Source organism: Chionomys nivalis, chromosome 19 (genome assembly GCF_950005125.1).
Source record: "Chionomys nivalis chromosome 19, mChiNiv1.1, whole genome shotgun sequence".
NCBI classification, from domain to species: Eukaryota; Metazoa; Chordata; class Mammalia; order Rodentia; family Cricetidae; genus Chionomys; species Chionomys nivalis.
The window spans coordinates 49,125,023-49,146,247 of NC_080104.1; the positions used below are offsets into that span (position 1 = coordinate 49,125,023).

The window sequence follows — 21,225 nt, forward strand, 5'->3', positions numbered from 1 at the left end:
CAGCCTGGTCTTCAAAGTGAGTTCCAGGACTGCCAGGGCTACACAGAAAAACCCTGTTTCAAAGAAGGAGAGAGAGAGAGAGAGAGAGAGAGAGAGAGAGAGAGAGAGAGAGAGAGAGAGAGAGAGAGAGAGAGAAAGGCTGCAGGCTTTCATTGCCTGATGATACCTGTGGGGAAACAGTACTGATTCCTGGAATGCTGGCTCCAAATCTCTAAGCCTGCCCTGCCCTTTAAACTTCCCTAGCAAGGTGCCCAGCACCCAGTCCTCACAGACCCCGTTACTCAGCATTGCACACAGAGTCACGCTTTGACATGGAGACGCACATGTCCATCTCAGTAACCACAGCACTTTGCATACATCACATACTCAAAAAGTATTCACCAGAACTGAACAAAAAAGATACACACTCTTTATATTCTATTGTCAAAAGGCCTTAATGGGCTTGATTAGGGACTGGTTGTTCAGTGATAGATCCAGTTCTCAAGTAAGGATGAGACGATATTTATAAACAGGTAGAAGGGGGAGGGTTGTCTTTGTAGTTCCTAACCTACTGCTCTGAGATGTCTGCCAGAGAACACAGTCATATCTTATATATCTACCCTTTACTCCGCCCCCACCCTCAGAGTGTAACCAATTGTATTTCTCAGTTTAAAACTAAAAAAAAGAAAACCAAACTTCTGTGTTCCTTTACATTCTAAGGAGTGTGATTGTCCTCATTAAAAACAAATTCTTGCCAAAAGCAAAGTCATAGACCGGCCTCTCACAGAGAGGAGATTTTAAATTACAACTTCCTCTTAGAGTTCAGACTGTTGACACAAACATCAACAGCAAGGAGGCCCCGATTTCCACATAAACCAAGACTAACTGAAAGTATTTCTGCATGTCATACAAAATGTACTGGTGGCTTTTGCTTTCTGGAACAAATACTGGGAACTTACCCAGTGCGGTGATGCCTGCCTCTAATCTCAGCACTTGGGAAGGAGAGACTGGAGGGTCAGGAGTTCAAGGTCAGTGTGTTAACAATAAACAAGGCTACATGAGACCTCACTCACCCCATTTCCAAAAACAAGCAACAGCAACAGGAACCCAGTATTGATGGGAGCTGGACAAATGGCTCAGGGGTTAAGAATGCATACTTTTCTTCCAGAGGACCCTGGTGCAATTCCCGGCACCAACTGGCAGCTCACAGCTACCTACAACTCTAGTTCCCAGGGAAACGCACACCTCTTCCAATCAATGTGGGCACCAGCCCACACATGTTGTATATATGTGCATGCAGACAAAACACTCATATGCATAAAATGCATCTTTAAAAGCATGGAGCCTTTTGTTACATTCAAAGACGTGATGATGAGAGGCCTCAGGCCTTCACTTGGAAGAAAAAAATTTATTCCACAGCTGCAGCTATAACACAGCTATAACACAGGGGACTCTTTCTCTTTCTCCTGAAATTTGGATGCCACACTAGAAAGGCCATTCCCTTTACTGCAGAGGGAATGCAACGTCATGGATACATCTCACATGCCTGGTTCTCCGGAAGGATCTAAATAGCAAACTCAGGACAGTTACTGTTTTAGGTCATTGCTGTTCATTCACGCCACTTCATCTTCTGTTTTGCCCGAATGTATCTTGTCAACACTGATGTACGACCTCTTGGAAATAACTCAACCAGTTAGACACCGAAGTACTCCACAGTGATCTACGATAATTGTCTTGATTGAGCCACTTTCTTAAAACAAAGTTACAGCAAATAAATAACCCACTGTTGGGTTTCATTCTGAGCCTTAATGTGAAATTTAAACTTATAGCATTCTCTTGAGGTGTATTTGTATATATCAAATGTCTAATTTTTTGAAATTTATAGTCATATATAACATTCTCCTTTTCTCAAGCTCTAGAAAAGTTAGCACTTGACAAATCAATTCATTGTGAGATTTATATTATATGAAAATCATGTCACATTACAACCAAATAAAACCAAATAGTATAAATGGAATTTCATACAGAATTCTTATATACAGGTTACATTAGGTATACATTACTTCAGAAACACATAGCATTCATAAAATTAATTTTTCTGTATATATAAAATACAATGACACCTGGATTATGATCATATAGAATATTTATTAGAGTCTCTAGAGCAGTCTCTACCTACAACCTCCATTCCAGAGAAAGGAACACCCTCTTCTAGTCAATGTGGGCACTAGCCCACGCGTGTTGTATATATGTGCATGCAGGTAAAGCGTGAAAAGATTTAGCTAAAAAAGTCATGGGAGACAGCTAAAGAGAGAGAAAGAATACAGAGATGGCTGATAGGTAGATAACGGATGGACAGATGGACTGATGGACATGTTTATGGCTTAGTATTCTAAATAACACTCAGCCTGTATCAAGACAAAGAAACACAACAGCCACAAAAACAGCATAGAAACACAAATACGAACAGGTGTTGCGTTCTCCCTAAAAGCAGTAGTTTATAAAAGAGAAAGCCAAAGGGTTTCACATTCTTCTACTTCCATTATACATATTTTTTCTTTTCCATTTATATATGCTTGCATGCATGTGCTTCAGCAAGTGTATGTGGTCAGAGAACAACTGTCCCTTTACATGTTGAGACATCTCACCAGCCCAATTATCATGTTAAGCCTATTGAATGAATAGCATTTCAGTGAGGAAGAGAATTCAGAGGTTCTACGGCCCTATATAAATGGCAGGCATGAATTCTTGACTGGAAGAGAATACTGGACGCTTGTATTAATATTTGGCATAGCAGGAGAAACCCGGTGTTTCAGAAGCCAGTCTGTGTGTGAACTCTCATTACAACCCTTGGCTTCTTGTGTGACCTTGGATAGTTGCATCAAGGCCCTGGAGCGGCTTTCTGATCTATAAATAGAACCTCTAATGCCTTTCCCATGGAGCAGTTGTCAAAATAAGACCCTAAGTATAAAGTTCCTGTAACAGAGGACATTAAAAATGACACTCCATTTTCTCTTGGATTAACTCTACGGCTGCCTGACATTTCAAGTATGGGTCAATCAAATTTTGAATGGGTGGGAATTCCAGCATGAGAGTGGGCTTTCTGTTACGCTCCCACCGCTTTTCATTGGTTTGTCCTGACTGCCTCCCTGACCTTCAGGTGCACTATTGCGCATGGTTTCACTGCTGTCAGTCATTTCAATACCACGCTCTACTTGACCTTCACAGTATCCCACAGTGTTCTCCTATCCTGGCTTCCTTTTCCATCGCTAGAATGAGGGGCTTTTGCTTAGGAAGGCAAGAAAGAGAAGAGCCTAGCGGACACAAACTAAAATAAACATGTTCCTTCTAGAAAACCCTCTCCTCGCCATACAATGTGTGTCCCTCTAGTCTTGGCTTTGAGCAGATTCCAGTTGGTAAAGCTCTGTCCTGTGTGACATTCTTCAGTGTGACACCCTACTGTCCCCAGCTTTCTGGCCCAGGTCCTGCTCTGTGCTCCAAAGTCAGACTGAAGGAAGATCTTTTTAGCCTTTGTGTGTATAGGGTTTGGCTCGCTAGTTAACAGAAGAGAGCGTTCTGTTCAGCCAGCCACACGCAGTTCCCACCTCACTAATAAGATTACTGTCACGGAAATGAAATACAAGCCCTAGACCAGCCAGCATGGGCAATTCAAAAGTCTGCCCAAGGGAAACCCATTCATTATGTCAGCACTGTAAAAATCAAGGGGATTGGAAAGAAAATTGCCAACCTCTTGCAATTCCATTTCCTTCCCATAATGTCGTCATGGCAACCCAGCATCCCATCTCGGTCCTCTCAAGTCAACTACATACATTGTGGTATTGAAGCAGGCTCCCTCACCTCCCCCAAAATTGCCTTTGCCAAGAATTTTTCAGCTGTGAGTTAATATTATATAAGGTTGAAGAACAGCTTTTTTTGGTCCAGTACCTATTATAAATGACACTGTACATACATTGTAAGTTTGCATGGGGCTGGTAACAAAAAAAAAATTCTTGCTAAATTTAAAAAGAAATAAGTCAACATTTCCAACCTTTGTATAATTTGAGAAACAGTAATATGCCTGTCAGTGTTATGTTGCCAAGTACAATATCCATAAAAGCTCTTTTATAAGCTTGCAATATCCTGATTTACAAGAAAGGAAAATCTTATTAGAGCAAATTCTGAGAGTCAAGAGACAGAGTCATGCTCTTCAATCTAATCTCCATTAATAAACAACTTACTCTAGTGAGAAGTTTGGGTTTAGCTTTTGTTGCGTTTTTTGGTTTTGTTGTTTGTTTGTTTCACTGATTTTTTTTTAAGATGAGGTATTTCAATAATGCTCTGGCAATAGATAAAGGGAGTCCAAAGCAAAAAAGGCAAGAGAACCTGCAGGATGGCTCAGCCGGTAGAGAGGAGCCTGTGGCCAAGCCTAGCAACCTGCACTTGGTCCCCAGCACCCACAAAGTCGAAGGAGAAAATCGACTCCTAGCAACCTGCGCTTGGTCCCCAGCACCCACAAAGTCGAAGGAGAAAATCGACTCCTGAACTTGTCTTATGACCTCCACGTATGCCATGACACAAACATGCATGCACACACAAATATATGAATGAATGAAGAATGTAAAGAAAAAAATACAGGGCTAGAGAGATAGCTCGGTGGTTAAGGGTACTGACTGCTTTTCCACAGGACCTGGATTCAATTCCTAGCACCCACATGACAGCTCACATCTGTAACTTCAGTTCCAGAGGATCTCACACCTTCATGCCAATGCATATAAAATAAAGTTAAATAATTTTTTTAAAAAAATTGTACTTAAAAACAGTACAACAGTAATTTTTTTATCATCAAACTAGATAATCCCTGTTTTAAGATTAGCTTAAGGTTTGGGGATATAGCTTAGTTGGTAGAATGCTTGGCATGATAATCCCAGTACTGAGATAGGTAAGACAGGAAGATTACAAATTCAAGGTTATTCCCTAACCTCATCCCAAGTTGGAAGCCAGGCCGGGCTACCCAAAACACTGTCTCAAAAACAACCTTGAAAAGATATTCACTAACTCTGTTCATTAACTTGGTAATTGTTTTTCCTTTTGGATTTTTGATATAGAGCCTTACTGTGAAGTTTAAGATAGCCTCAAACTGGAATTGTAGTTCAGGCTATCCCTCCCTGCTTCAATCTCCCTGGCATAACAAGCAGAGGGTCACATCATGCCTTGTTAGATTCAGATACCCCTTCATCATTTACCTTATCTTTGGGATGAGGGGAGGCTAGACCATTGTTGATGAAAAAATTATTCTTGATACTCATCAAAGAATGATAAGGCAGGAACTAGAGAGATGGCTCAGTAGCTAAGAGTACTTGCTGCTCTTCCAGAGGACCCATGTTTGAGTCTCAGTACCCATAACCACTTATAACCACAGGCACAGAGACCTGACATTCTCTTCTGGCCTCCATGAATACTTGCACACATGTGGCACACACACGCCCACACATGTAACAATAAAGAAAGTAAGTCTTTAAAAAGTGAGTAAGGTAGGCAGAGTTTTCTGCTACAAAGCCTTTCTGTACAGACCCAACGGAAGAGGGAACCCAACTCACCTCTGAAGACAACAAGGAAACGGAAGGTATAATTGTGAAACAGGACTTGGAAAATTACTAAGAAGAATTGTCATGGGTTAGAGGGATGGTGGCCACAGCAACATGACAGAATCATTTCTGGGGGTAGACTTGGGTACTAAGATGGTAGTTGGAATGAGGGAGTAGATCGATCAAGGGTTGGGGAGTCTCTCTAAGCTGACCTCGCAAGGTTCCCATACCAGAGATGAAGAGCAGAAGTCCCAGAGTTGGGACACTGTTAGGAGTCAGCTGTAGGGGCAAATACAAGGTGCCCATCCCCAGAGGAAGTGTAGAAAAGAAGACAAACCTGTGGGAGGTAAGAAAGTCACGTGTGGTTTTGAGAGAGCCTTCAAAGATATACCGCTATAGTGGGATGGCTCTCAGTGTGCGGGTCGTGCCCCTTTGGGTTTGCATTTTAGATCTTTCCACTGTGATTCATAGCAGTAGCAGGATTACAGTTGTGCAGTAGCAATGAAAACAGGCATGGATGGGTGCTGACAATGTAGCAGGAAACTGGTTTGGTCTTTAGCAGTGGGTAAGCCAGTTATGGTGGCGCACACCTGTCCTGTGATCCCAGCACTCAGGAGGTAGAGGCAGGAGCATTGAGGGTTCGGGATCATATCTAAGGCTACACAGTGAATTTGAGGACAGCCTGACCTACATAAAATGCTATCTCAAGGAATAAAGAGAGAGGGGGAGATAGGAAAAACAGAGACAGACAGACAGACAGAGAGATCTTATAGCGTTAAATAACAAAGATTTGGATTCTAGAATAAGTATCTCTCAAATGAATAGTTGTGACAGGGGTGACCACAAATATATTCACTTGGACAAGGGAAGGGGACAGAGAAAGCTAGGGTGAATCTAGGGTAGATGTTAAAAGACCTGGAATGCCACCCTGAGGAATTATTTTGTTCATGAATGTGTTGGCATGTGTGGATGTGTGCTCCCATGTGGAGGCCAGTGAATGATTTTGGAGGAGCCCTGTCAAGGGTGGTCCTCCTTTATTCTCTCCATGTTCCCTTGAGATGGGGGTCTCTCCCTGAACTCAGTGTTTGCTGCTTTTGCACTAGTCTGCTGGCAACCGGTAAAGCCCCAGCATCTTCCTGGCCCACCTCCCAGCACTCCTTCATCACAAACAGCAGTATTACGGTAATAGGCATGCACAACCATGACCAGTGTTTTACATGGGTGACGGGGATCCGAACTAAGGTCCTCATGCTTGCTCACCAGCACTCTGGCTCACTGAGCCTCCTCCCCCACACTGCTCTGGCGCATTTATACTTCACAGAGAAGTGAATGGCAGTGGCCAGAACCCTTCCTAAGCAGAGATCTGTGCTGGGAAAGATAAGCCGCCATGCAGCTTTAACACTAAAGAAGTTCAAAGTTCATGCTATTTTCTTCATCTTATTTTTGTTCAAAAGATATAAAGTAGACTGAGTGTCTGCTAATTTTCAATACTCGTTTTGACTGAATCAAGTATGGCTTGTTGAGTTTACACACTTTTAAGTGTTACTGAGTAACTGGGCAACCTCAGTGTCCTTGAATATAAAAAAAACTGAACTGCTCATTAACTGTCTTAAGACTTGTTTCCATTGACCTACAAATGTCCCCAAAGCTCAGCCAGCCCCACCTGTACAGCTGGCCTTCATGACAGGCTGCCCAGCTTCCTTGTGGGGTGAATCTCCTGCTGGGACTCTCCTTGAAGACTAGAGCAATTTGTGAAATGCCGGATCACATTTGTAGCCGATGGGAAGAAGCATTGCCAGGGTTCTCCTGTTGGTTGCTCTTTGCAGGTTGGGGGAACTGATGAATCTGACCTTGGGAAACTGCTGACTGTGCCATTGAAGCAAAGTGATTGAGGGAGCAGAGGCTCCAAGAGTGGCAGAGCCTGGCTCTGTCACTGAAGAGAAAATCTTCACATCCTTAGTCCGTAGGTTCCACCTATTTGCAGAAGACACAGAGATACAAGCGTTAGACTGCAGAAGAAAGAAGGGGAGCAGTGACCGACGAGCTAAGCTTGGGCACTTGCTCCGCACTGCCCCTTGGTTGTCTTGCCTGGTCATGACTAATAACCTGAGCCTCCCTTGGCACATGCCCTTGTAGTGCTGGGGAGAAACCCAGGGCCGCCTCACACTGGCTGGACTCAGGGTTTTAGCTGTGCCCACTGAGCTGTGCCCACATCCCCTCTGGCCTCGTTCTGAATTCAGCCTGTGCATCCTTGGGAAGAGTCATCTTTAAGCCTCTTTAAACCCTAGGGTTTAATTCTTTAAATTAACTGTTATTTGTGTGTATGCAATGTGTGGGTGTGGGTGTTTGTGTCACAGGGCACATATCAGAGGACAATTCTATGACGTCAGTTGTGTCCTCCCACCTTTGCCTGGGTTCTGGGATTGAATTCAGGTCTCCGGTTTACATGGCAGTTTCCTTTACTCACCGTGAACCCTCTGGCCATTCCTAGAGTTTTCTTTTTTTCTTTTTTAGCAAGGATTTTATTTTCCTTGTAGGAATGATTTGAGAATTAAGTTATAAGGTGTCTTCAGATAAATCTACATAGAGATGAATCATACTTGACCATGAGGTATGAAAAAAAAAAAAACTGCTTACTGAAGTCTGAAATACTTTCAGATTTTCAGAATAAAAACTTATTTTTTTAAGGTAGACTCAAAAAAAAACTGTCTGGAGCAGCATGCCTAAAACTATTTAAAGTCAGTGCTTGCAACTGGTTATGCTGAGATGGCCATACATGGTACATGTAGTCTGTACCATGTTCTGCTGAGATGGCCACATATGATGATGTGGTGTTTATCGTGTTCTGTTGAGATAGCCACATATGGTGATGTGGTGTGTACCATACTCTACTGAGATGGCCACATAGGTGATGTGGTGTCTAGCATGTTGGCGTGAGAAGAATAACTTCCCAGGATGAAGGAGAGCAGCTGGAATGCTTCTCTGTCTACAGGACTTCAGTTTGTCATTTTCTACATGTATTCCAGTGTTTCCGCAGTTTTGACATGTTAGCCTACTAACAGCAGTCACTGAGTCACAGTGTGTGTGTGTGTGTGTGTGTGTGTGTGTGTGTGTGTGTGTGTGTGTGCTGACTTGGGGTGATGGGTAGGGCAGTGTCACCACTATATTCCTGCTTAGACATACTCAGGTGTTTTGTTACTAGGAAACTGCTGGGTCTTGGAGGTGGGTTTGTTTGTTTGTTTGGAAGTTTGGAAGTTTCTGTGTTCTGCTTCTTCGGTGGCTTCCTCCTGGAAGACTGCATTGCTGTGAATTATAAAGCAGACACTTGAAATCAGCATGAAAGGAAGGATATTTAGGTGTCCCTGGAGAGTGTTCCAATGGGCTTACATACCAAACCAAAAGCAAAAAAAAAAAAAGAACATTGATGCTACTTAGAGCTGCAGTAGTTTATACGTGCGGCCGTACCTGCTTGCTGTGCATCCCAGTGCATCCTTCTCAGAACTGCCCAGTCAGGTAGAAAGTGAATCGGGGATATTGAGCCAAGCACCAGGGTACTGGTAGACATGATTATTTTTAGGTGGGTTTTATTACCTGGAGGGATCTTCACACTTGACACTGGAAAGCACAGAAGCCAGCTTGTCTGTGAAAACTTCTCCAGGGAGTTGGGGACACTTGGACAGCTTCAGCTGAGTGACTCTCAGCTCACCTAGCTCCCTGCTGAGTCTCCTTTCCTAATTATTCCTGAGCAGCTGGTGCTTGTCTGTGAGACTTGAAGGGAGGTCCGCAGGTCCAGAGTGCAGGACTCTGGGAGGGGAGGAGCGTAAGGAAGAAGATAAAGTCTCTGTGTCCTGTTGAGAGCTGTGTAACTCCAAACGGATGGGAAATCAATTCCTGTGCCTACCGGAAGAGTTGCCAAAATGGGTCATAAATCCGTGGCCGCTGACGGAAACAGCAATGATGTTCAGAGGAGCTAGAGCAGTGGCTCTCAACCTTCCTAATGCTGCGACCCTTTAATACAGTTCCCCATGCTGTGGTGACCCCAACCATAAGACTGTTTTCATTGCTACTTCTTTTTTTTTTTTTTTTTAAATATTTACTTATTATGTATACAATGTTCTGTATGTGTGTATGCCTGCAGGCCAGAAGAGGGCACCAGACCTCATTACAGATGGTTGTGAGCCACCATGTGGTTGCTGGGAATTGAACTCAGGACCTTTGGAAGAGCAGGCAGTGCTCTTAACCGCTGAGCCATCTCTCCAGCCCTCATTGCTACTTCTTAACTGTAATTTTGCTACTGTCATGAACTGTAATGTAAATATCTTGTGTTTTCTGATGGTCTTGGGTGACCCTGTGAAAGGGCTGTGTGACCACCAAAGGGTCATGACCCACAGGTTGAGGACCGCTGAACTAGAGTTATGGCTCAGCAGCGAAGAGTGCTTGCTACTCTTTCAAAGGACCCAACTTTGGGTCCCAGCACATATGTTGGATGGCTCCTGTAACTCTGGTGCCAGGAAATATGACATCCTCTTCAGGCCTCCAAAGGCCAGAAGGCACCCATATGCACATGGCCTACACTTACAAAGACACATAGACATAAATAAAAACAAAACCAATCTTGAAAAGCAAAAAGGAAAGGAAGAGAAACCAATGAAACAAAAGATTTTGGCTCAAATATTGAGTGTACTTTGACGTGGAGGTTGCAGCATTCAGAGGGCTTGTAAGGCAGCCAATTACACGTTAGTCTGCTCTGCACACAAAATCTAGCACTATGAACATCTGGAGAAGCAACAACCAGAGATGGTTTCTATCGTCTGAAGCCTGTCTCGTTCTAACGACGTCAAACTCGGCAGCAGACACGTGAACTGACCTTGATGATGCACAGTTTATTGGGAGGATTTTTTTTTTCTTTTTTGGTCTTTTGAGACTGTGTTTCTCTGTATAATCCCTGCTGTTCTGAAACTTGCTCTGTAGACCTGGTTGATCTTGAACTCGGAGATGCGCCTGCCTCTGCCTCCCGAGTGCTAGGATTAAAGGCGTGCACCATCACTGCCCGCCTCATTAAAAGGTTTTTTTACAAATGGTTTAATAATCACAAAATTGTTGATTTATTTTTGTATTTCACTCAGCCATGTTTGAACAGTTGGATTGATCATCCTAAACTGATCTATTTTGATATTCTGAGGCTGTGTTCTCAAAAAAAATCAATAAAGCTATCTTTAAATTAAATTTATATATGTTCACAGTAGAGGCTATGATATAGTGATTACTATATTCCAGCACAATTACATTAAGAAAAAGTGTCACAAAGTGGCATGCATAGATACGTAAGAGGAAGGCTAAACTGTATAACATTTCTTTCATGAACCCTCTTTAAACATTTAGGTCAGAGGAGATAGCTCAGTTGGCAGAGTTACTGCTGTGCAAATATGGGGACCCGCTTCTAACACCCAGAACCCACAAAGAACACAGGACTCACACTTGTAATCACTGCCATGGGCAGGTGGGAACAGCCCCATCTCTGGCACTTAAATTTACAAAAACATAGTTCTCAGTTTTTAAAATAGAAAATTAGTGTATGGAATCCAGGAGCCAACCTTTGATATCCCTGGCCCACAGCTTCCTAGAAGGCTTATACCATAACGGATCTTTGAGAATACGCTGCATCTCTGAGACATACTTAACGTCACCAACTTATAGTGTCGCCTTTGTTCCACAGGACGGTCTGACACCGCTGCACTGTGGGGCAAGAAGTGGCCATGAGCAGGTGGTAGAGATGTTGCTTGACAGAGCCGCACCCATCCTTTCCAAAACCAAGGTGAGGTCTTCGGTTTCTGAACGTGGTACTGTGCTCGGGTCTGCTTCCCTTCGCTGTTTTTATCTGAGCCTTTGGAATGAGAGGAAACACTGACACCCGTAACCACTTAAGGAACGTAAGTTCGTCAGATCTTTGGAGGAGCTCCAAATAAGTTTGGGGGCTGGGGAAATAGCTGAGAAGACAAAGGCTCGCTTTGCCATCATGAGGACTATGTATGCTTCAGGTCACCAGCACCCATGTGAAAGTTATAAAGACCAGACAGGTGTGGTGGCCACCTGCAATCCCAGAGTTCAAGAGGCAGAGACAGCAAAATCTCCTTGCAAGCTTGCTAGCCATACTAGCCAGAACTGGTATGAAGTGGGTTCAGCAAGAGACCCTCTCTCAATAAGCAAAGTGGAAGGTGATCAAGACGTCCACTGTTGGCCTCAGGCATCTGCATGCAGGCATGAGTGCATGCACACCTACACACATGTGGATGCCTACACACATGCAAACATACGTGCATACAAAATAAGTTAGGTTTATGAAGCTTTTCTGTATAATGTGTTTTACAGTAAAGCCTTTTTTTCATTTGTTACTCTTGGTCTGTTTTGCTTACTACTTAATATTACACAATGGTACTTTCAGAGCTCGGCTGACTGCTGCTTTAAACAGACGGAAAGATCTACTTTCTGGCTGGGTTCTGAGTCTTTTTCTACACCCTACCCCCAGATGATTTCTTCAGAGTTCATAGGCTGAGGCAGGGGGTTCAGCTGAACGGTAGAGCATTTGCCTGTCGTGCACTGGGCCCTCAGTTCCGTGCACATTGAAAACATTAAAATTCTGTTTGTCCATCCCCCCAACTGTGTGGGATTTGGCGGGTAAGCCTGCCCTGCCCTTTTCATTCCCAGCAGTCCACTGGAACCCTCGTGTTGGCTCGCGAAGCCAAGTGTGTGTCTCGCTTCCTGTTTCCAGGTTTTGCAATCACAAGAGAAACTTGAAATTGAAATTGGTCATAGCAGGGAACCTACACGCCCTTGGCTTTGGGATCTGGGGTTACCTGAGAGCTTTGTTGTTTTAGAGGGCTGACGGCTCTCTAAAGACATGGTCAGCATGTTCATGTGCAGGTGTGTCCATGCTCAGAATCTCTCAAGGAGCCAAAGCTCGTCCCTGAGGCTAGGCTAGCCAGCAAGCTCCAGGGAGCCACTTGTCAGTCTTATCACTATGATAACAAGCACGTACTGCCATAGCTGGCTTTCTATGTGCGTTCAAGGGAATCAAATTCAGGTCCTCAATGTTGTACAACAAGCATTTTGACAACTGTGCCATCTCCCTGACCCACCAAATACAACTTTTTTTTTTTTTTTTTTGATTTTCGAGACAGGGTTTCTCTGTAGCTTTTGGTTCCTGTCCTGGAACTAGCTCTTGTAGACCAGGCTGGCCTCGAACTCACAGAGATCCGCCTGCCTCTGCCTCCCGAGTACTGGGATTAAAGGCATGTGCCACCACCGCCCGGCCCAAATACAACTTTTTGACTGCCTATTCTACCTGTGCTCACCATATCTTTAAGTTGGTGTCACCTGAGCAGGGTTCCTTTCCCATTGGCACGCCTTATACTGTTTCAAAAGACCCTCTCTGGTGCTGCAGGTACTTGCTGCCTGGGCTGGACCTTCCTACATCAGTTGCCAATCATTACAAACCCCTATAGATATGCCTGCAGGCTGATCTGATTTGGGCATTCCTACATTAAGACTTCCTGTGCAGGTGACTCTAGGTATATGAAGTTAGTGGTTAAATCTCACTAGGATAGAACCCTCTTTCTGTTTTCGACACTGCTTTCCACTTAGAGTCTCCAGTAAGTCATGTGGTCTCTCAGATTTGTTTACTCAGTCCTCCTTCGAAGACTACATGAAAACATAAAGGAGGATTTGGCAGAAGCGAGAGAGCACAGATGCCTGTGGGTGGCGGTGTCAGATGGGAAATGTCCCAGCCCTTGGAGACACCTCCAGTGTCACGCGGGAGGGGAATATTTTAGGCTGGAACATCCCAGTTCGCCAGTGGTGGCCCAAGTCTTTAAATTCATGTTAATATTTATTGAGCTTTTATCTTTGTCTCATCTGCAGCACTCTCTGCTAGGCAGTTTGGGAAAATACTGTCATAAATTTCTTTCCTTGAAGGAGCACAAATACCGGAAATATATGCCCATCAGCGGTAGTGTGGGGATGGCTAAGGGATTTCTCATTGCTTTGTCTTGGAGTTTTCCATCTCATGCTACAATGCATGCAGAGTTAATAACTGGCCTTGGAGAATTCAGATGCACCTGGTTCCGTAGGCATGCCTACCAGGTCTTTAAAAACTACTGATGGCTTCTAAAAAAAAAAAAAAATTGCTGTTATGCGAGAGAAAAGGGTTTGGCTTATTTAGTGTGCTAAAATATATTATTAGTATTTGTAGACCTCCCCGTGGGAAATAGGCCTGCTGAAAATCCCCCAGGCTCGCCCACTTTGCCATCCTATTCAACTGAAGTTTGAGAAGACTGTCGTTGACCTAGCCTGCCTTGCTTTGCTCTCTTTGGAAAAGCGTCCACCGCAGAGTGAATGTCACTCCAGACATTTCGCCTTTGGTTCTGCGGTTTGAACTTAAGGCCTCCTCTATCCATTTCTTCTCTGAGATCTTGAAATAAATCTTCAGTGGCTTCGCCCAGCACATGACGAAGAAGGCTAAATTGATTTAAGATAACTAGGCGGATGGTCCTTTTACCCACCGTTGACACCAGGGGGCACCAGATTTCTAGAAGTGGATGAAGGTTTCCACTGCTGCCCTAGGAGATAAAATCATCTACAAGGGTTAAACCAGTAATAGACCAGTGGCTGCTAATTAGTTCTCCCTTTGATTGATTGATTGGCTATTTATTTATTTATTTATTTATTTATTTATTTATTTATTTATTTATTTATTTATTTGTAGTTTCAAAAGATAAGAAATCCTGCTAAGAATGCAGTGGGTTTCTGGGCTCCGGTGCAACCCATATGAGTTTTAAAGTGGGGAAAGAAATTACTCTTGATGGTTTGTTTTTCTGAGAATTTGAGAAAAAGGGAAAGTTTTCAAAGCAGGTGCCACCCAAAACAATCGTCAACACCTTTTAAAAACATAAGGTATTTCTAAACAAAGAGTTAGAGTTTTTAACGCCTTCCTTGTTTGCCCTGGTTGTTGTTTTTTGTTGTTGTTGTTTTGTTTTTCGAGACAGGGTTTCTCTGTAGCTTTGGAGCCTGTCCTGGAACTCCCTTTGTAGACCAGGCTGGTCCCGAACTCACAGAGATCCGCCTGCCTCTGCCTCCCGAGTGCTGGGATTAAAGGCGTGCGCCACCACCGCCCGGCCCTTGTTTGCCCTGTATCCGGCTCGTTTGCGCTAAAAAAGGCAAAACCGTGAGTCCTCTTTTCCTTCTGTGTTCCAGAACGGACTGTCTCCCTTGCACATGGCCACACAAGGAGACCACTTAAACTGCGTCCAGCTCCTCCTGCAGCACAACGTGCCCGTGGACGATGTCACCAACGACTACCTGACTGCGCTCCACGTGGCGGCCCACTGCGGCCATTACAAAGTTGCCAAGGTTCTTTTGGATAAGAAAGCTAACCCCAATGCCAAAGCCCTGGTGAGTCGTCCTGCGGTCCGTCCTGCCATCCAGTGTCTCACTGACGCACAGGGCGCCTTGCATGTGGGGGGATTGCGCTTCCGGAGATAAAGACAGAAAGTCCATTCAATCTGAGTCCTTTGTTAGTCTTTGCAAGCGTCCTTGGGTGTGGACAAAGCCTCCGGTGCTGATGGGAAAAAGCTGACAAAGCCCTTCAAGGTCTCACTCGTGCTCCTCTTCCACGAGTGAAGGCCTCACATGACATGGTTACAAAAAGACCCACGTGACCAGCTTCATCCACCTCACAGTGGTAATGTTACTATCCCCTGGGGTAGATATTTGAGTGGTTTTGTTTACGGTTTTCTGGCACATTTACTCGTGAAACCAACCAGGCTTGGCAACTTGAACCTCTTATCCCAGCACTTGTAAAGTGGAGGCAGGAGGATTACCATGAGTTTAAAACCAGCCTAATTTAAAAAGTGAGTCTTTGTTTCAGAAAAAAATTGTATATGTATATTTACACACATACATGTGTGTATATGTTTATACATATATGTATATATGTAAAAATTATTAATTTTTAAAATGCAGTTGAGCATAATAGCAGGAGAGACCTGAGTTTGAGGCCAGCTAGGTCTATAAAACAAGTTCCAGGCCACCCAGAGCTACACAGTAAAACCCTGTCTTAAAAACAATAATATTTGTCGAAGAATTTGTGAGCTGAAATGATGTTAACCTTCGGTTTTTCTCGATAAGACAAGGTTTGTTAGGGTTAAAATAAATAATCCTTAGTAAGGTGTTTATATTTCATTCAGAATAAGCACTTGGCTCAGGGAAAGGATGAAAATGCCCAGCTTTAGAGAAACCATTCATTTACTAAGGATTTTGTGGTAAAGGCTGCATCCAACCAACCCTTGCAGGCAGGTATCTGCTTCCCTCCTCCATCGCTGCACTGTCCTTCAGAGCTATCGAGACTCTGGCCTGGGAGTTCAGGTGCCTGAAACTCAGGGTTGGGGGAGGGGATTGGAATTCCACATGCAGCGGCAGGGGGAGAGGTTGCCATCTTAACAGCTTCCACTGAAAAGTATTTCAGGGGCTGTTTGACCTGCCCAGTGTGTCAAAAGCCTCTGCATTCTGAGAAGGGAGGGGAGCGGTGAGTGACCGTGACTCATTCATTTTTCCATATGAGAAAAAAAAAAGGGCCTTAAAGCAGGGCGTGTGCTTAACTCTCTTTTTCCTATGACTAAAGTTTTCCCAGCAGAGGGGCATTGTAGATACTTACCCTGGGATGAACTATGACCAAAGAAATGGTCCCAGCAACCTCCTTGGTGGCACCCGCTGTGACTTTGCCCTCAGCTCTTTGACTTTGCCCTGAGACCTTAGTATTGTACACTTCCCTACTAACAGCTGAAGTGGGCTGCCCAGCCTCAGCTTTTGGGTAGAACAGTCTGGTGGGTAATTTGTTTAAAAGCCAATTCTTTTATAAATTTAAACATTCAAGCAAATGTGTTGAGTCATCTAAATTCTAGTGTTTTTAGAGTAAGCTTGTGCTCAAGTTTTTCTTTTGGGGGGGGTCTGGTTTCTTTTGGGTTTTAGTTTTTCAAGACAGGGTCTCTCCTATGTAGCCCTGGCTGTCCTGCATGTCCTGTGGCTTACTCTGTAGACCAGGCTGGTTTCAAACTCAGAGTTTCCCCCTGCCTCAGACTCCTGAGTGCTGGGATTAAAGGCATGCCCCACCACAGATCAGCCTTGTGCGCTTAAGTCTTAAAACTGCCTTAAAACTGCGGAAGAAATGAAACTCTCTAGCGCTTGGAAAGAACAGTGTCCTGCCACACAAGTCGGGGACAAGTCAGAACAGGCACTGGAGAAGGTTGGCTATGCAAACAAAAGGTTGGCTTCGCAAATCACCTTTTGTGATCCTTGTGCCCATGTTTTTCCCAGCTGCTTTTATGTTTTAGTGAGACAGAAGGGAACATTAGCTCCATAACTCCATGCATAGAGGGATGGGAAGTGCTCAGTTAACTACTCTGGTCCTTAGCTACCACGTCTCAGGAGGCTCAACTCAAGATGTAATGTTTGGGGATCCAGGTAAGAGGCAGGACACTAATGTCTCCCTAGAAGACAGATCCATCCCACCGGCATATGTGATTTTGATGGTCTAAGTTTACAGATCTGGACAGCAGTGGTTTTGTAAGGCTTGTGATCCCTGTACACAGTTGCCCAGAGGCAGGAAGAGGGTGGGCACTTGAGACATTGTAAGTCAGGCAAGTTCAATATGAAGAAATCACTGGCTACAGTGACGTCAGGCAAGTCAGTGCTGGCACAAGCATTTAAAGACTCCCCACTACCACAAAAAAAAAAAATAGTAAGGAAAAGAGAAAAGTACATTAGCTAGTGTGATGGCACATGGCTGTGGTCCCAACAATTTGAAGGGGAAAGTAAGAGGGCTGGAGAGATGGTTTGGTGGTTAAGAACTTCAGATGCTCTTCCAGAGGACTCAGGTTCGATTCCTAGCACCCCCATGGCAACTTAGAATTGTTAGTAGCTTCAGTTCTAGGGGCATCTGACCTCCAGGGCATTGCACGCACCTGATACACAGATTTACATGTAGCACCATATATAAAATAATAACTAGAAAAGGGAAACAAGCGGAAGATGCATGTCTGAGTCTAACCTGGGCTACATCGTGAGACTCGGAGTCAAAAATCAAAACAATTTTTTTTTTTAAATCACTTGAAACAGTGAACTCCGAAATAAGGATGTGTGTGAACGTTTTGCATTTCCTTACCAGGAACTTACAGCCAACTTATACATCCTGCTTATGACCACCTGGGAACCTTACAAGGAACCAGTTCAGACTCTTGTTCCTTCCAGGAAAGAAGAGCCACCACGTGTCTAATCTCTTGTGGTTTGGAAGTCTGCAGGGCTCTCGTTCTCCTAGATACCTTTTGTTGCCCATAGCAGAATTGACTCCTGTGGAACGGGGTTAAGCAGATGTATATGTTTGTCCCTTTACAGAACGGCTTCACTCCTCTCCATATCGCCTGCAAGAAGAACCGCATCCGAGTAATGGAACTCCTTTTGAAGCATGGTGCATCCATACAAGCCGTAACCGAGGTGAGAGGAGGGTGCTTTCGGGGTCCAGGGAAGAAGAGAGTATAGCCTCAACCGTGGGGGTTCCCCCAGGGAAGCAGCTAGTTTCGCTTGTTATCATCACAAGCAACATTCTTCACCCTTCTCTAAAAGGACTCTCAAGATTTAGGAGGGAGCAGCCATGGGTGTGAGTGCGTGAGTTGGTTGATATAAGTGTACCCCAGGACAGAAATGTAGTTCAGAAGACACCATCGAAATGCAGGCTCCACTGTGCAAAGGTGACCAGGGACAAATCTTGCATGTACTGTTTCTCTCGTGGAGGCCAGTTTGTCTCGCAAGGGGCATTTCATTGTCATCTTTTGGGGAGAGGTTGGCTGAGCCACCAATGATTCACCCTTGGCTGAAGCTGTCTGGCTGAAAATGTCAGTGTTCCTGGGCTGAGGAACCTGTTCCCTTGCTATGAGAAGGATCGTGGTGCATGGAGGTTTACAGTGCATGAAGTGTGGGGGCGCTGTAGGTAGGGGCAGAGAAGTCCTGTGTCTATCCCCCGAATCCACCAAGAATCCATCCTTGAGAGTCAGCCCTGGCTCTCCACATGGCAAACAGGCCTGTGCTCCCCTCTCCAGACCTGCGTCACCCCATTCCACCTCTGTCTTCTCAACTCCAAGGGGCTCTGCAAATCCTAGCCTTGGCTCTTCTCCTAGAAGAAATCTGCCCTAGTCCTGGGTGTCTCCGTGGGGCGGTTACATACATGTTTCTGTCAATGCTCTTATCCAGTTGTGGCTCCCATGGCTCCTGAGCCTTCAGCCCAAATCTTTCCGTACAAGCCCACAGTTCAGAAAATCTTGTTGCATGCTTGTTACTGGACACAAATCTCCTGTAACTGCTGCTTGCATGTGGCATTTTTGCCTTGCCTCGAAACACTTTTAAATTCTCAACACACAATGGTTAAGAAAAACGGTGCAAATCTGCTCTTTTATGAGACTTGTGTCTGCCTGTTAGGTACCCTGGTGTTTTTTTTTGTTTGTTTGTTTGTTTGTTTTTTGTTGTTGTTGTTGTTTTGTATAGAACAGTGCATCTCAGTGCAGGGAAGGCCTTTAGAGGCCAGGATTGACCCTGAGACAAATGTTAGATTGAAGCTGTGCTAGTGTCTGGAGATGCTGGCCTGTGATGAGAAGCCCCTACCGGACTCCAGCTCCCTGAGAACTTGAGAGGGTAGTTCCCTGACACCTAACTCCTGTCTTCCTGGAAAAGGGCACCAAACTATAACAAAAACTCTCCCGTTCTGCTCTTCTTCAGTCTTCACTATTGGAGGCTGAGCAGATAGACTTTATCTTCTTTCATCATTTATTTTTGTATGTACATGTATGTATACGTGTATATATATATAGTATGCATATATATTAGTGTACTGTTGTATGTATAGTGTGTGTGTGCATGTGTGTGTGTGTGTGTGTGTGTGTGTATGTGGAGAGAGAGAGAGCGTTGACCCCACAGCCTTATCCATGCTAGGTAAGACTCTACCACTGAGCTTCAGAACCAGTTCTGTCATATATTTTTTGGCATATCTCAAATATCAATAGAGATTAATGATACTTTCTCCCTCTTTAAAAATAAAGGCCAAGCCTTCTATTCATATTATTTTTATCAGGTTCATGTTTTAAGCTAATTAAATTCTGAAAATTAAAAATGGAGCAAAGTTACATGAGTAGCACACAGAAATTGAAATCCTTCACAAGATTCTTGTCTTGAGACTGTAATTCTCTTTTTTGACTACTTTATTTATACCTCTCATCCATGGATATATTCAAAATAAAATACCCTAGAGCCAATCAGTTCTGCTTTCCACTGTCATAGTGTCAGGGTAGAAGGTATATATATGTACATAGGGTTTGAAGCAAATATACTATTATTCTTGATGTGCCTTAAAACATTTTATTCATTTACAATGCTCATTTATTGAATGACTGGCATGCCTAATGTTGATTTTTTCTTTGTTAAAGGGATGGTTTGCATCATAGGTTTCATTTATTCAGAGTTCATGGGAGCTCCAAATCCAGAATAGTATTTGAATTAGTAGCCAGCATTTTACTAATGTGTATGTTATTGCCATACCCCACATGCAAACACACATATGGGCAAGAAAGGTTCCATAGTAAGGGAAGAATAAACTTTATCTTTCTCCCAACTTTTTCTTAAATTTCTATCAAAAGATAAAATAAATGTTTCTTTAATAGAGATGATGGTAAGTCTTTCATAATCACAGATCTTACTTTAGGGGCAGTTATGCTGAGGTTATATTCACCTCATAGAATCTGTGGCATAATGGTGAATAACTTGATTGCTTCTCATTTGACCCCTGAGCTGGTTAAGATAGATGTGTGGATTATGGGTAAATGAATGAATAAATGAGTGGATAGATGGAGTGAATAAGCGGATGGATGGATGGGTGGGTAGATGGATGTGTGGACGGATGGACGGATGGACGGACGGACGGACGGGCGGACGGGCGGACGGGCGGGCGGGCGGGCGGATGGATGGATGGATGGATGGATGGATGGATGGATGAAGGGGCAGGTGTAGGCATTAAAGAGTTCCCCAGTAGTCCTGAGTGAAGTATAACAAAGGTTTATTTTTGAGGGGACAGAACTCACAGTAAGGGTAACGATCTGATAGAACTGGAAACTGAATCCAACAGAAAGGGGCCACGCATGCTTTTCATCTGCGCTTATGGTACCTCAGACAACCAAAATGGGCTGGTATCTAAAAGGCTATCAACTGAAGGAATTCCCACAATGGACAGGTGGATGGATGGATTGTTGGCTGGCTGGATGGCTGGATGGCTGGATGGCTGGATGGCTGGATGGATGGCTGGATGGATGGGTAGAGGGAGGGAAGCAGGCAGGCAGGCAGGCAAGCGCATAATGAAGCCCTTTGCATAATAAGCCAACCATCAACATTTTCTTCCTTCCCCTTTAGTCGGGCCTTACCCCAATCCATGTTGCTGCCTTCATGGGACATGTAAATATCGTGTCACAGCTAATGCACCATGGAGCCTCCCCAAACACCACCAATGTGGTAAGTACCCTTAACAAAGAAGTTCAGTTGAGTTTTTAAGATGCTGAAAAGAGCGGCTTTTGTG

The 21,225-nt window shown here is 44.1% G+C and overlaps 1 protein-coding gene across 10 annotated transcripts in view; it reads left to right on the forward strand.

Annotated features, from left to right (window-relative positions):
- Ank3 (ankyrin 3) overlaps nucleotides 1–21,225 on the forward strand; it is a 445,234-nt gene that overhangs the window by 281,289 nt on the left and 142,720 nt on the right. For all 10 annotated transcript variants that reach the window (XM_057751281.1, XM_057751283.1, XM_057751286.1 and 7 more), the window contains 4 exons: nucleotides 11,281–11,379; nucleotides 14,814–15,011; nucleotides 18,009–18,107; nucleotides 21,063–21,161. In XM_057751281.1, the coding sequence (XP_057607264.1) occupies nucleotides 11,281–11,379; nucleotides 14,814–15,011; nucleotides 18,009–18,107; nucleotides 21,063–21,161 (495 nt within the window). The remainder of the gene's footprint in view (nucleotides 1–11,280; nucleotides 11,380–14,813; nucleotides 15,012–18,008; nucleotides 18,108–21,062; nucleotides 21,162–21,225) is intronic.